The sequence below is a fragment of the Diplotaxodon limnothrissa genome, linkage group LG1 (genome assembly GCF_057381915.1).
Source record: "Diplotaxodon limnothrissa isolate DT_005_m linkage group LG1, D_limnothrissa_male_GT1.1, whole genome shotgun sequence".
Classification (NCBI taxonomy): domain Eukaryota; kingdom Metazoa; phylum Chordata; class Actinopteri; order Cichliformes; family Cichlidae; genus Diplotaxodon; species Diplotaxodon limnothrissa.
The window spans coordinates 23761173-23777879 of NC_140596.1; the positions used below are offsets into that span (position 1 = coordinate 23761173).

Consider the following 16707-nt stretch of genomic DNA (forward strand, 5'->3'; position numbering starts at 1 on the left):
CACTGGCAGGGCTAGGGGCCAGGACTCTCCTCGTTGGGTTTTTGGGGGATGTCGCTAACTCCGGGTCCGATAACAGGCAACCCACCCGCAGTAAATGTGCTCGATGTGAGGTCTCGCAGCAAGCTATCAAATACGGTGCATTTCTCAGCTTTTAAAAAACGCTATGCGTCGCCAGGTGTTTCATCGGATTCGAGGTGTTACCTCCTTTGCACAGTATCACCTTAAAGCACTTGTTGCAGGCTGCTGAGTTTGCATCTTTTGCTGTGAAGTACAGCCAGACTTTTGACCGCTTCGCCTTGGGCATTTTTAATCTGTAGCACTGCTCTAAAAGAACGTACATACCTGGGCCCGCCTACTACGCTAAGGTAAAATGATTGGTAAAATGATTGGCTGGAATCCAAAGTGTATGACATCTCAGGGAAAAAAAAGCACCGAAATAAAGCACCGAAATGTGCGCTGCTTTTTGGTCTGGTTACTACCGTTTATGTCAGAACCGGTGCCATCATGGCACCGGATACCGGTACCCATCCCTAGTGTCAATACATTTCATCACAGTTTTTGTCCTCGTGCATTAGTTTTTCTTTACTTGTTTTTGTCAGAAAAAAAACAGGTTGTTCACAACAACTAGGAATATGAAAACAACACTGGTAAACATTTGTTCCATTTAATTCAGAATTTTAACTGTAAATTAATTTTTTATGTTCCTTACAAAGCAAATAGGAAACAGTACAATCACCTCATGTCTAAAGTCCACTTAGTAGCTTACAGTAACACACTGATCTCCAGAGGTGGGACCAAGTCATTGTTTTGCAAGTCTCAAGTAAGTCTCAAGTCTTTATCCTCAAGTCTCAAGTCAAGTCTCAAGTAATGTCAGGCAAGTCAGAGTCGAGTCTCAAGTCACTGGTGTAAAAGTCCGAGTCAAGTCACAAGTCTGAAATTTTGAATTTCAAGTCCTTTCAAGTCTTTAAAAAAAAAAAAAACGAAAAAATAATGTTGCAGTTATATGCTAAATGTAAATATTAGACCATGTAATTTTTTAATCTGTTTTTCTCAACACATGACAAAATAGTGAACTTAGAAAATATACACAAATTGTGAAATTGCACCTCTTTAAAATGCAGCTCAATTAAACCTAGCTCCAAGAATAATTTTCACCGACAGTTCTGAGATAAGCTGCATGTTATTCTTGGATGCGGTTGTAGGACCGGCTTTAAAATCGCATGACAAAAATATCATACATATTAAAAAAAAACTGCATCACCAACGTAGCCTGGACAACATTTGCTAGTTAGATGAAGTCAGCTATCTCATCGTAGCATATTTATATGCATATTTATAATTATACGGTTCTTGGAGTGAGTGCATACACTCATGAAGTTTAGTAACTTCAGGTCACTGCAACAAGCCCAGGTACAGTTTACCGACGGATGGGTGCAGGACCTTGAAATGCACCGTGTAGAACGAAAGACCATCGTACGAACAAAGGTTAAGTTTACCAGTCTCACAAATCGTCTTCATAAATACACATTCGTTAACCGTTTATTAATAGGACCTTTGAGCTCAACGATAATTAATTAGTAGTGGAAATAATTTCTGGTACGCGTTACAGAAATGTAGCAGTGACAATAATACTGTATGCTGTAATCGTACTGGGCAATTAGTGATACAAAAAACCTGTTTTATCCTGTGAATAAAAGTATATGTTTTTGTCAATGTGCCATAATAACAGAAGCGAAACGCAATATTGTGTCAGGACAATTCACTATTTATGCACAATAAATAAAGGAGCATAGCGCGACAATTTCTGTTCAGCGCCAGACTTGCTTGTAACCTATATCACCAATTATGTTATGAAAATGACGTATTAACTACTAAAAAACACTGACCTTCGTGTAAATGCTTGAGCAGACTAACCTGTGAGCTGGAGTGTTCTGGGACGTTATATTTGATCTTTGAATGGCTGCAATCCAGTCGCGTCTTTGTTACTTCGGAAACATGGCTTGAACAATTTCTCTTCAACGACGTAATCCGATAACAACCGATCTCTTTACCCGTCGGCTTCCCGTGGCTGTCATGCGACCGGCTATTGCAGTTAATAATACAACAGCTTCTTGACATTTTTGTGTTTCTTTTTATCGCTGTGTGACTGATTTCAATTGAAAGCCTGCGTGCGCTAGTACCTCTTGCCACGAGTTCCCAGAATCCTTTGCGGTTTTACCCCTGAATGATGTCACATTTTCAATCTCTATATAATATGCATGTTAAATTTTATATTTGGGGTGAAATATCAAGTCTTTTCAAGTAAACCGGTTCAAGTCCAAAACAAGTCCCAGGTCATTGGTGTAAAAGTCCAAGTCAAGTCACAAGTCTTAGAACATTTTTTCAAGTCAAGTCTAAAGTCATAAAATTAATGACTCGAGTCTGACTCGAGTCCAAGTCATGTGACTCGAGTCCACACCTCTGCTGATCTCTGCTGAGCTCCTTTGTTACAAAGTGATACCAAGTCTACTGAGATTTAACCCTGAGTCTTTGTAGAAGTTTAATGTTCAATGTAAAAAGCTCCAACTTTTTTTCTACAACTTCTATTGTCTTATATTTAATGTTCAATAGTTATCGTCTGAGTGCTGCCCTGAGTTTGGAGGAGCGTCCTCGAGGATTCTCCTTAACGTCGTCTTTTTCTGGAGTGATCACTTTTCTTCGCAGAGGAAGCCAATAGACACTTCCGTCACTTTTTTCATGCGATAGGTTTTCCTTCTTGGTACCTTGCTTCCTCTGGCTGAAGTGATCCAGATTAGACAAGTCATCTCCCCGGAGGAAACGTTTGACCAGTCTATCTTCTAGTGAATGAAAGGTGATAACACAGAGACGTCCGCTGGGTTTTAGCAACGTCTGGGCAGCACGCAGGCCAGCGTGAAGTTCATTCAGCTCATCATTCACAAAGATACGCAAGGCCTGGAAAGTCTTAGTGGCCACGTGTGCAGGTCTGTTGAGCCGGTCTTTACGTGCATAGAGAACTGCAGGAGGAAACGATCCTGGAAACAAGAATTGGTCAGAGTTAATCTTACAATTTTAATGGTCCAATAATGATTTATTATAGCATTATTGCATTTTAATTCCAAATAAAAACAGAACAAATTAAACTAATAGTCTTACTAATTTGGTGATAACTTAAAGGTAGAGTTACACTTCTATCCAGTAGAGGTGAGAATCACTATACATCCCACGATACGATATTATCACAATACTTAACGCACGATACGATATTATTGCAATTTTTTTTTAAAAATATTTTGCGATATTCAGATTCTGTACATAAAGGTAAACTTTATCAATATTCATTTTATCTAATATCAAAGTCTCACACTCAGTCTTTCTCTCATTTTAGTCAGTTTTATTGTTGACAAACTGAACTGTTTGTATTACAGTTTAGTCCAACTTAACTGAATGCAACCATCTGGTACAATTATAGCTATTCTGAACTATGCAATTTATGAAAACTATGCAGCCCATTTAGCAACTGAAGAACTTGAAAGTAAATTAAAACAAAATATAATTTTACATTAAATAAAAAAGTTTTAAACTTAATTAACATAAAACATGTCTTAAAGTAAAATAAGTAAACTGTCATGTTTATTACTGCCAAAAAAAAGTTAAACACATTTGGACAGTGAAGGAATGTCAGGATTCTTGCTCAGAAAAAGGATCAACATGCTCTGAGCACAAAAACCTTTTTTGTAACAAAATATCGATTTCTGCTGTCCCTGTATCGATACATTATTAGCAAACAAAATATCACGATACTACACAGAATCGATTTTTTCCCCCACCCCTACTATCCAGTCACAAAATTCACACATTTTTATGCAGTTGAGTCAACTCTTTTAGGAAATATTCCTGAAAGGTTATAACAATAAATGTTAAAAAAAATAATTTTTTTTATAATGACCAGTGGCAACCTTCAGAGCCATGCAGAAGTGGAAAACAATGCAGTTCCTCTAGGCCCCAATTGAGGCTACTTAGAGACTTACATGTCAAAATGCCTAATTTTACTGCATAAAGAAAAATCATATTGGTACAGATATAAAGAAAAATCTATATTTTAAAACAAAGGCACCTGCGGTTGCCTTTGACGGTGCAAAACATTTCGTAGACATTGGGGTGTGTGTGGGGGAGAAAACTTACATACAGTACAGCACTTTAGAGTTACACTGCTAGCGATCGAAGATTTATGTAAATTTGACAAGCTGAATGCACTCTGTAGCGTACAGGAGACACTGCACGAGACTGATTGACAATGGTCTTAAGCCAATCAGGAGAAAGGACAGAATGCGCTGTAAGAAAAATAAAAAGCATGCAAAATTGCACCAAAAAAAATCTGTGAAACAGCGAGGCGGTGAAACGTGAACGAGGGACCACTGTATAGCGAGGGACCACTGTATTTTATTAGTACACCACTAAGCACCAAAAAAACATGTCTCTATGTGGCACCCATATAGTATATGAATGCAGCTGCTGACCAAGCTAGCTAACATTAGCTGATAATTTGGCAGTACAGGTCAACCGTCTGGACTGACCAGACTGGAGGACATGGTTTTGAAAATTTGTGAATGGTGTTAAACAGACGAGCAAAAAAATGCACATGGCAGCCAGTGCAACCCCACAGCCTCCTGGTTTGAAAATTATAGGCGCTTTGTATTAGTTCTGGTGGATTATGCAACGTAATACATAATCCACCAGAACTGACCATTTATCAGTACATATCCATACAGCGCTGTACACAACGGTAGACTAGTGCGTAATAATCAAGCGAATAACGCAGAAAACAGAGATTTGAGATGGGAAACTGTTCCTTAGTACACTGAGAGAGAGAAAAACGTGTGCAGGAAGTGTGATTGTATTGTGGTGGAAGCAAAACAGTAAAGTAAGCAAGAATTCATGACGATGTTTTTCAAACGTGGAGCATAGTCTTTATGTTCTTTTGCTGCTGTTTCAGTGAATTATGTTCGGAGAGTGACAAAAGCTGCAAGTTTAGAATCTGTGAGATGTCGGCTTTCAGCACCGACGGGTGAACGACACTCGCTTTGTGTTTGCATCTTTGTGTGGAATCCGTTTACTTGCTCTCATTTGCTGTTTTAGCTGTTTGGTGGTTGCTGAAATAGTTTTGTGAACTCTAACCTGAGATTCTGGCATTTCTGCCTAAATACATTTATATTTAAAAATAGATTCAGGATTTAATGAGTCGATATTGCGCTATTCAAGCTAAAATCAGTTTGATTTGATATTTTAAACCCACCCTTATTAGTGACCAGTGGTTCTCAGTGGTCTTTAGGCCTGTGTGACTGGGAAGTTGAACAGACAAGAGAAATACTGACAAGTAAAGCAGATCAAGCATAGCATCTTAAAAACAGAGTGGGTTCATGCCATACTACTTATCTGCTAACACATTACCAATCTACACACTGATCGTTGTGACTTCAACAGCCCTAAGGTGTTATCGTTATGAGAATAACACTGGAAATGTTAAAATAACTCCCGGTATCCTCTCTCTTCAGGAAAATAAAAGAAACCCGTTGAATGAAAACATTTCCTAGAATAAAATAAATCAAGCTGCCGTAACATTTCTGCACTCCTGAATAATTTGCACCTGACATTCAGAGGAAGAAATCTTTTTCTTACAAAACTTCTTGTACCCCTTTAATTTATTTGAGCCTGTGGTCAAAATGCATGTGCCATACAGAGCATTGTAAACGGCAGACACTCACCAAATATTTAAAGTTTCCAGAGCAACTGCACTTACCAAACTGTGCACGAGTAACATATACAGGGTGCAGAATGCACAGAGCTAATGTGCAAATCAGTCATGTCAAATCAATCAAATCATGTGGGTATTAAAGCAAAAACTAAAAACTGATTATTTGCTGCATATTAAAGTTTCAAAATCTTTCTTTTTGCATTAAAACAAGTGAAGAGCTTTTAGTGCCTCTAACCAACCAAAACACAGAAGAGACAAGAACAATTAGACACTTACATAGACCAAAAAAGAAACCGCAATAAATAGAGAAGTGAGTGATGTGGCATTTCTCTCCTCCTGCACTGAACAGCCCAAGGTGTGACTCACACTGCAATCAATACAATGCCTGCACAGCAAGGACCAGCCCAGGGCTAGCCTCACCAAGCCATGTGCACCCTCTCTAATTCATCTTTCAAAAGGTCCTGAAGACAGATCCACTGAGAACAGAAGAGATTATGATGTGTACATGAAGGAGAATCAGGTAGTTAAGAGTGAACCAAAGCAATGTTAATGTTTTGGCAGATTTTAAATCAAACAATCAAATGTGATTTAACTACAAATTATCGATTTTGATTTAAGAGGTTTATTAAAAGTATTGCATTAGGTTAAGAAATTATCATAGCCATTCTTATACACACTTTTATACACAGTGTTTTTTACAGTAAGCTGTTTATACAGTTTTGCAGCATTTGACTGAATCTGACCAGAGAGTGTAGCCCTCTACACACAGTTCATCCTGCCTCCTCTATCAGCAGTCACATTATCACTCGGTTTCATCGGCAGCCACACATGCCCGTGCTATAACATTGACTCCACCACGTTTGACAGATGATGTGATATGTTTCAGATCATGAGCTGCTCCTGTGGGAAACAAAGAGCGGGAGCGATTACGCCCTGTAGCCATGTCGCAGCTCCAATACGACGCAGCCACGCCCCGTTCATTCCCGGGCTTTAAATGTCACTTAATGTTTCTTCTATCAGCTTGTGCTGCTTAATGGCCAATTTATGCTCACCACATTGGTCGCTTTGTGCACTGACGTGATGTCATCACACAACCATATTTAAACCTGTCATTACAGGAGCTTTGTCCATTTGCAATATTTTCTGTGAATCCCTGTGCTCTTACATATGTGTGTCATATCAATTCAATTCCATTCAACACAAATTAAATTTTAGATATACAGCACCAAATCACGATAACAGTTTTAGAAAGCATTTTTAAACCTCTGTCGTAAATACAACAACCAATCAACTCTCAATCTAAAATCTAAAAAACAAAAAGCTTGTTGGAAAAATAAGGTTTGTAAATCAATTTATTAGTTAAAATAAATACATTTCTAATTCAAAATTTATAAAGCTGAAAAGATCTTATGGTTCTGTTTGAAAAAGGAGGCACCTTTGTTTTTGATTCTTTGATTCTTTTTGATTCTTTGTTTACCTATTGCTATAAAATTTCAGTAAATTAATGACTGAAAACAAATGAAAGTTAAAAACATTCTGCAGAACTTATTTGTTGTGTCCATGTAAAAAAACAAAAAACAAAAAAAACTTTAAATATATTTGTGTATTGCTGAGTAATGTCCCACATTATCCCTAAAAAAGAAAAGCATAAGCCCCTCGTCATTTATTCTGAAAATGATGCCGAGTATCACTGCCACAACTGGTCAGAGAGCTCCCCCTGGAACTTTCTTAAAAAAACCAGACCTCTTAGATTGTTCCCAATAAACACTGGTGGTAGCTCGCTTTGCTCTTCAAAAAGCATCAAACAGCTGCTCTTACTCACACCTGTTCTCCCAGGGTGACACTGACGCACATACTGCTCTGTGCAATAACTGTTGCAACGACATCTCTCCCATTCAGCATCTCAAATGTGGAGTCATAAGGCTTAAGAGGAAAAAAAAGGAAAAAAAACAATCATCGAAGACAAATAATCTAACCCCGGTTGTATGCAACTCGTGTGTCGTTTGTGAGTGCATGTGGGTGTTTGCATTTGTGTCAGGTGTATGTCTGTATTTGTGAGCAAAGAAAAGACTGGGGAAAAAGAGGGGGAAAGAAAACAAAAAAGGTAGGCAGTGTGGAAGGAGAGAGATGGGCTCCTGCATGTGAGTTAGGCATACATTTTATTCCAGCCATCTACAACTCAGTTTCTGCCTCATCTTTATCTCTCCAAGGATGGTGGAATAAAAACACCCAAAACAGAGGCAGAAGAGAGGATGATGACTGAGATCACAGTTCACATAATTTTCTGAGACACACACATCCCACTGGGAGACAGCCTTAATAACTCCACTCCTTTTTTATTTTCCCTTATAGCCTCCTGAATGCTGCAGGGAATTAATCAGGGTGGTGTCTATTTACCTGCAACCACACTGGCCAACTGCTGTGTCCGGGTGATGGGGCTGACACGGCGTGCCTCCACAATGGCTGAAGCTATTTTCCTGGCGTGTCTTTCTTCCCCATATGCAGTGAGGATGGATGCAAGAGCCTGTTGATCTAAGGTATTCACAACGTCAGCGGCGCAGGGCATGTCGGGGTACCTACGCACAAAAAGAAGCCCAATTAAGTCGCTTGACGTCATGTCCTTGCTGACAGTGGTGAATCCTGACAACTCTGAGCTACAGCTGAAAACCTTTATGACAGTCATGAATAGAATGATTGTGAGGGAAGGAAAAGAGAAAAGCAGCTTTTGCATCAGCTTGTAAAGGAGTTTCTTTGTGGATTATGCTGACATTTTAAAGTGATGCAGAAATGTTTCTGAAAATATTCGGGAAGGAATATGGATATTTCTATAAAATAATATATAAAAACTGACACATTTTAGATCGATAAATGTTAAACATACTTTGTCTGCAATTAGGTTTCAAATCACAATGTAGTACATTTTACTACTTGGGAAATACATACTTTATTGGATAAGACCAAAAGGGAGAAATTGATCTTTTGGTTTGGAAAATACAGTTGTGGTCAAACATTTACATACACTTGTAAAGAATATAATATAATGGCTCTACTGAGTGTCCTGTTATTTCTAAAACTCTGATTTTTCTCAGATAGAGTGATTGGAACAGATACTTCTTTGTCAGAAAAAACATTCATGAAGTTTTGGTTGTTCAATGACTTTATTATGGGTTAACAGAAAAAAGTGATGACATTTGCTGGGTCAAAAATATACATACAGCAACATGAATTAGCAATTTTGGTGACTTAGAAAGTTGTCAGCGAACTGAGCTTCATAGCATAGCCTCTTAACTGCTTGTGAGTGATTATGAGTGACTACAGCTGGTGACTTCTCTTAGACCAGTTAAATAGGGCTCATTGGATACAAACGCCCACAAACGCTACAATGGGAAAGTCAAAGGAGCTCAGCATGGATCTGAAAAAGCGAATTATTGACTTGACAGGTCGTATGGACGTAACAGGTCCTGGAGACAACAATTCACTGAGGAAAAATGGAAACATAAAATAACAGAGCTTTTCACCACTGTAGCCAACACATTTTAACACGTTTTTGTGTGCCTCTGTTCAGTTTCACTACAACTCAGAACGTAGCTACAGTAGTTTGTAAACAAAGTTTCCCATGGATACTAGAGCCAACCATGGTAATCAGTGCATAACCACAGCAATTGCACCATACATCTCATTGGGACAAATTTACCTTGTGACTGCCATCAACCACTCACCAATCAGTCAGGGAACTCAAATGTAGCTAGCCCAGTCGCTAAGTGTGACTGAGGTATTAGTACACTGATGCTGACATCTGTGGAAGAATTGAATGTACTGTGGGTTTTTTTATGTTAGCCCAATCACAATCTCAGTGAATGAGTTCCTTGCTGAGATTGTGTAACATGGGTATGTTAACGTCTACTAATTACAGTAAATTATCTAAAGGGTATAACTACAAAATTACCAAATTAAATCGCAATGCTAGCTCCCTTCTTACATATACCATCAGTTTACTTTTTGCCCTGTTACTGTGTACAAGTCCCGAGCACATCTAAGATAAACAATATAAAAAGAATAGAACTTTTGTAATGCAAAGTGCTTTCATGCCTGGCACAGCCAGTTTCATTGATCAGATTGGAGGGTTAGTTTTGCTTCACAAACACTCTGCAAATGTTCAATGTAGGAACAGGACAAAAGTTTTTTTGGTGAACGCTTTCTTTAACATAACCACTAGAGGTCGACTGAAAATGGGTTTGTTTTCATTGTTTAAAAAAAACAAACAAACATTTTTTCACGCCTTCAGGTCATCACTTATAGGAGAAACAAATAACATTAATTGGACCCATGCTGTTGGTAACCCATTTTAGGTACGCCTTTTTGTACTATCTGCACTTTCACATTATTACACTGATTAATACCGCACAAGCGCTTCTGATTATCCAGCATATCACAATAAGCCAACCAATGTATGTATCAAATCTTTTACCTGTCTCCATCCATTCTCATATCCAATGGTCCATCTTTGCTCAGGGAGAAGCCTCTTTCTGCCTCATCCATCTGCATGGAGGAACAGCCAGCATCCAACAGGACAGCATCAATGCTGCCTGGCTTAACGTTCATGTTTGACAGCAGGTCTTCAAGCTCACTGAACCGGCCAAGCATTGGTTTCACACGACCACTGAGAAAGAATTAGGGAACGAAATAGTGTATTTAGAGACAAAGACAACTGAAGACATGATGGCTATTAAAAGACTGGAGAATATGTTTCGGTTACATATAAAACATATGTAGTCGAAATCTAGAAAAAAATATTTTATAATGTAATACAAAGAGATTATATTTGTAACCAAAGAAAAAAATCCATAGTAAATTGAAGAAGACCTACCTTCACAAATGCTTATAATGTGGAGACAAATGAGTATTTCTAATACTATTGTGAAATGTGTTCCATATTTTACAAAAAGAAGTTGTATTACATCATTTTATATTCTAAAATGTGTCTATTAACTAGGGCTGCCACGATTAGTCGACTAGTCACGATTACATCGACTATCAAAATCGTCGACGACTGATTTAATAGTCGACGCGTCGTTTGAAGCTTTGTAAGCTCACAAAAGACGCAGGAATAAATAGTAGGATTTAAGAGTGCAATAACGGACTGAAACAGAAGATGGCAGCACTGCATGTACAAGGATGCCAGCTGCCGTTAAACCCCGAAGAAGAAGAAGCTGTGTCCCAGAATTCATAGCGCAGCCCAGCTCAGTTTACAACAATGGCGGCAGCTAGTTAGTTTTAATATTACTCTTATTATTCTTTCTGGGTCACAAAATAAACATTTAACATGTGTTCAGGCGAGAATGTAGCTGTGTAAACCTCAAATATCTGCTCAGTTTATCAAGACACCACATATTTTCAAAAATTTTCGGAGACGTCTGTTACCCACTAGCTCGATAGCTAGCCGGGGGCAAGGCTCACTAGAGCCCGTGAGAACACTTCATTAAAATTTAATAAACTATCATCTTGTCTTTATTTTTAGTTAGCACATACCTTAAACACTTAAAACTGTAAGCTAATGATAGTTATATAAGAGCAGACACATGCTGGTGCAATAAGCTGTACGTTTTACGTCCAATGGATGCATGATCTGATTAGTCGACTAATCGCAAAAATATAGTACAAGTATACTACAAGTATACAGCAACTGTAACCCAAACCCTAAATTTAAACTATCAGCATTTAAAATTTTTGTTTTAATTCAACTGTTTTCCTAAATCTCAGCAAGCAGCGAACAACTAAATTCTTCATTCTGACTCCCATCAAAAACCATTGAAATCTTTTCCCCAAAAGTTCATTACTGCCTTCCAAAACTTAGGATTAAATTAGGTTTAGCACTAGGGTTGTAAATGTTATTTTTCCTTTCTTTTCTGATTTTGTTCGTTTTTGGGAGGTTTTGTCACACCAGTCAGAGGCTAGAGGTTGTACTTACCCTTAGTCTGGGCTACGACCAAAGTAACTGGCACAAACAAACACTGCTCTCTTTTTCTCACTTTATCAGACCTTAATGGCACAACTTCATCTGGTAAGAATGATTAACAAACGAATCTTGCAAATCTTTGGGGCATAAACATGAATACATAAAATCTTAAAACAACCCGCACACACAACATCTGGAGAGTGGTTGTTTTAAGCTGCCGAGTTCAAGAGGAGTATGACATACCAGCGAGTGACTGGCAACACATAAAAGCTTGAGTAGTTTTTTCGTGAACCTTTTAAAAAATGAATCAGTTATTTTTACCCCCTTGGAGGCCGACCGTCTTAGCTAGCCTACTGAGATCCTTCCCCTTGTCTGACAGAGGAGACTCTGTGTACCGACTTCCTCATGCACGAGTGGTAAGATGCTTAAGCCATCTTCATGCATTTTTCATGTGACCTTTTAACATTGTGTGAACAAAGATGATGGCAGAAAAGAGCAACAGGAGTTAGCGTCTATACATTAGGGGCAAAAGGTCGTATGCAGCCTTCGTCAGCTCCCAGATATATGAAAATACATTTCTAGTGAAGTCATTACTCATCAAAAAAGCAACCAAAATGTCAGATTGTCCTTTCCAAATGACAAAAAAACAATTTTGTAGGTTGCAGAGTAACAGCAAAAAGCTAAGCAGCTCAAAATCTGAATTCATATGTTTCATACCACAAAAATGGAACGGCTGCTCCACTTCTCTAAATCTCAACCAATAGTTTAGAATCAACATACTGCAATTGTTGCAACTGCATCTCTCCTTCTTGATTTAATTCCTTTAATGGTTTACATTTCCTCAGTTTTATTTATTTATTACACTTGCCGCAGTTACATAAGCTACCAATGTCCATTTATTAATGTTTGGTTCAGACTACATACTGGAGGGCATCACTTGTAAAACAAATGAAATTATCTGGAAAACTTTGTAGTTACTGAACTTGGTCTGTTTGCCTTTCTCTATTCCTTAAAAGGTATTGAGTATGAGCATCTACTGGAAAAAAAACAAAACATTTTGACAACTCAGAAGAGAGAATGTTGGAATTATTGGCCCTTAGCAATCACACTGCAATAATATTTCAGTGTTTCAATGGTTGGGATAGCGTCAATAAGCTACGCTGCCCAGATTCTTTTTTTTTTTTTGACAAGCCTTAATGTTAGCTAGTGAAGCAAGCCTCTGCTCTTAAATGCATGCAAAGCACTTTCAAATGCCTTGTTAAATCTGATGTCTCACCCATCTTTGAAAAAAATCAGCAACCTGTGCACAAAGACTGAGTCACTGCTCTCAACACACGAACCTCCATCTGGAGAAGGATGGTTAATTTCAGTCTATGCCTGCCATGTGTAAGCTATACATCACAATAAGCGCTCACAGCTAATCAAAAACAACACGCTATTAATTTTTCCCGTCCCTCCATTTGTAAAGGACACATTTTCAACACGCATTGGTGCACTTAGGTATACATTTTAATCCACATAATAAAAATGCATGCTGATCAAAGCCTTGCAAGAGTGTTTTTTTGTCATTAGCTTCCCAACTGATGCTGCTGCTCTTTGGTTCCCTATAATTTTTATTCCATCCATCCATCCATTCGCTTCCGCTTATCCTTTTCAGGGTCGCGGGGGGCGCTGGAGCCTATCCCAGCTGTCATAGGGCGAAAGGCGGGGTACACCCTGGACAGGTCGCCAGTCTGTCGCAGGGCTAACACATAGGGACAGACAACCATTCACACTCACATTCACTCGCACATTCACACCTAGTGGCAATTTGGATTATCCAATTAACCTATCCCCACAAGCAATGGCGTGTCCAGCGGGGTGGCCTGGGGGGGCACAGGCCACCCCCCAAACCAGACTGGCCACCCCAGGTGCCACCCCAAAGGCAAAACAATAAAATTCAATCAAATATCAAATGTCCGATTATGTTTTCACGGTGACGCTCAGATATCCGAGTGTAAGTGAATGCAGCATAGCTTCTGCGCTATGCGCATCACGTTAGCAAAGGTAGGAGAGCCAAGCGCGAAAGACGTCACTGCAGGAAACAATTTTTCGGTGAAAGAAAATGAGGACAGAATAAATGTCCCGGTAAGTAATATCAAGTTTGTTGAGTTTAGTAAACTTCGGTGAAATTAGAATACCAAGGAAAAAAATAACACTTAAAGAATTATTGCAGCTGTGGAATATTTCAGACAGTATGCTACTGAGGGCAGCTAACATAAGAGTTATGAGTTATAAGATATAATCTAAGTCGTAACATTGCTGTATGGAGCTGCAAATTTGGTTGCAGGTTAACATAGCTGGACTGGCCATCGGGCATATCCCCAGTGACTTATTTTTTATTTTTTTTGTAATGGCATGAACAATGAGAGGTGGTGGATTGGCCAGATGCAGGTCGATGTGTAGAAATAACTCCGTTGTTTGGTGGTGGCTATGACGGGGCTTCCACAGAGGCAACAGGTGGATGAGGGAAGGGGAGGCAGGAGGAGAGACCCGAAGCAGCCGCCAGTCCGAGTGTCAGGTGAACTGAACTTCAGGTAAGAAGTTATGACCTGCAGTCTATCTGGGTCAGATATAAACCAAGTTTAGGTGGAGTTTATTTTCGTTGTGCTGACTTTTTACCCTCAGTTGCAATAACTCGTACTGCGTTCTAGCCAGCTTGATGGAGTTTTTAGGTGGGTGGGTGCTATGATGTTACTGATAGTGAACTTTATTTTATTCATAAGGTTAGTTAGTAGAGTTGCCAACGGCTCCTTAAAAAAATGGAATGGTCCCTCATTCAGAGAAAATATTACACGTTTCGTATTGAGCTGAGAAGAGACGCAGTTTGTCCCGGACTTTAGCTAGAATGGAAAAAAGACACAAAACTGGATTTATTCTGTCTTTATGCTGCACAGCTGCCTCTTCTCTCATTCTCTCCCCCTGCCTCTCCTGTTGCTACTTCAATCATGAAACTGATCAATGATCAGCTGATCGGCTTTTCTCTCTTGTTTGTTTATCGCCCACTTTGCGCCAGAAAGAGGAAGCCAGCAGATATTGCGCTAAACAACAGCAGCACGTTTAAGCTTGATCAGCTGTTGTTAGAATGTATTTAATATTAATTTCTAGTATCAGCTGATGTTTGCTGGAGCCACAGCTGTAAAGCTGCTGGTCATGATGTCTGTTTAGATATGTGGTGAGAGGGAAACATGAAGATGAAACCAGGAGATGTCCTTACTGAATCATCAGAGCTGAACAGGTGATGGAGAAACAGGTTTACCTTTTAGGTGACATGAATGAGTTGAAGTTATCAACTGTTTCTGAGAGATAAATAACACCAGGATCCTTTTTTATGTAGCTGAGAGCTGGTAACTGTGCAGGGGCGGGTCTAGCAAAGTTTTGCCAGGGGGCCAGGTAGGGCATTAACAGGGAAAGGTGGGCACAAAGAAATACTTTTCTTTCTTATTCTCATTTAAAATGTCTAGTTTTTATTAAATAATTATCTAAATCTTACAACCAAAGTTTTTATCTGACGTAAAATGTATAGAAATCATACATATACCAACAAGACTGTACATCACTGTCACAACAGCATTTGTTTTCATTCAAAGTCTTTATGGCTTTACTACCTGGTGGGTCGGTCTGTAGTAAAAATGCCCAATTTTTTTGTCCCAGTCCAGTCCTGCAGGTTAATACTGGCAGTGTCACCATGCCAGCTGACTGTATTTTATCATCAGCCAGTGTTGTTCTTTATCAATATTACCAAAGTTTACCATAAGGCAGCATAGAAAGTATTTACTTGCCTTTAGGTTTTATTCAAATGTTAGTCTTTTCAGTTGTTTCCCCACTTTTTTCCTGTTTCACAATCAAACACCAGTTTGTGAGAAGATTATCTTCTTTTTTTAACAGGCAGATAAAGTTTTGCATTGGCTAATTTGTCAATTGTTTGTTACAAATGTTCGTATTTTAATTTTCAAAAATGTTTTTGCCCAAAACATATGTGCACTATATGTCAGTAAAAATACTATGCAAATATTGATGTCCTTGATTGCTGAGTAAACACTGACAAAGCACTGATTGTATCTCTTGTACTTTATCAACGCAGTATCTAAAAACTTTGCACCGTAGTGGTTAAAATCTCATTCTAATAAGAGTTAAAAGTGCATTTGGTTATTAGGTTTATAGGATTATTGAATTATGGTTAAGGGTTGGTAGAATTTTTTTTTTAAACATTATCTGCCAATTAAATCTGCCACCCTTCTCCAAATCTGTGCCCCTACCTGGCCCCCCCAACAAAAATTTTCTAGACACGCCACTGCCCACAAGCTGCATGTCTTTGGACGGTGGGAGGAAGCCGGAGTACCCGGAGAGAACCCACACAAACACGGGGAGAACATGCAAACTCCACACAGAAAGACCCCGGCCTGATGGTGGAATTGAACTCAGGACCTTCTTGCTGTGAGGCAACAGTGCTAACCACCGTGCCACCGTGCTGCCCACCGTGCTATAATTTTTATTCATTTTAGTTAATTTGCTTGATGTTTCCGAGACAGTACTCTTACAACACCCATTCATTACCGTTTATAAAAAACAGTTTATTTTTAATGACGATGATTATTATCAAATTGTTAAACAATCAAATCGTTGGACTATTTTCTATACAGGATAATCCGAGAGTGTTGTAAAAGTATGTATCAATAACATTATTCAAAATCTACATTGATGCAGTCGTGGTATTAATGACAATAACAGAAAGTCTATATAAACAAAATGTAATTTGTTTTTGTCGCCAGCTCTGGGTGTGAGATTGTGAGGAGTGTCAATAATAAATCGGATACTGCCGTAATCTGTGTAGTAACTGTTTATGTTTGCATGTATAGTATTGATTGATTGATTGATTGCAGTATTTTCACTACTACTGATTGCTGCCTGTAAGCTAAATTGGCCCTGAGGGGGCAATAAATTCTAGTAAGATAGTTTA

At 38.8% G+C, this 16707-nt stretch overlaps 1 protein-coding gene across 1 annotated transcript in view; it reads right to left on the reverse strand.

Moving 5' to 3' along the window:
- Positions 1-2329: 2329 nt before the first annotated feature.
- Positions 2330-16707, reverse strand: part of mettl15 (methyltransferase 15, mitochondrial 12S rRNA N4-cytidine) — a 62192-nt gene continuing 47814 nt past the window's right edge. Inside the window, exons 4-6 of the mRNA XM_085355390.1 lie at positions 10221-10412; positions 8150-8328; positions 2330-3032 (exon numbers count right to left, since the gene is read on the reverse strand). Of these exons, the coding sequence (XP_085211516.1) occupies positions 2611-3032; positions 8150-8328; positions 10221-10412 (793 nt within the window). The 3' untranslated portion in view covers positions 2330-2610. The remainder of the gene's footprint in view (positions 3033-8149; positions 8329-10220; positions 10413-16707) is intronic.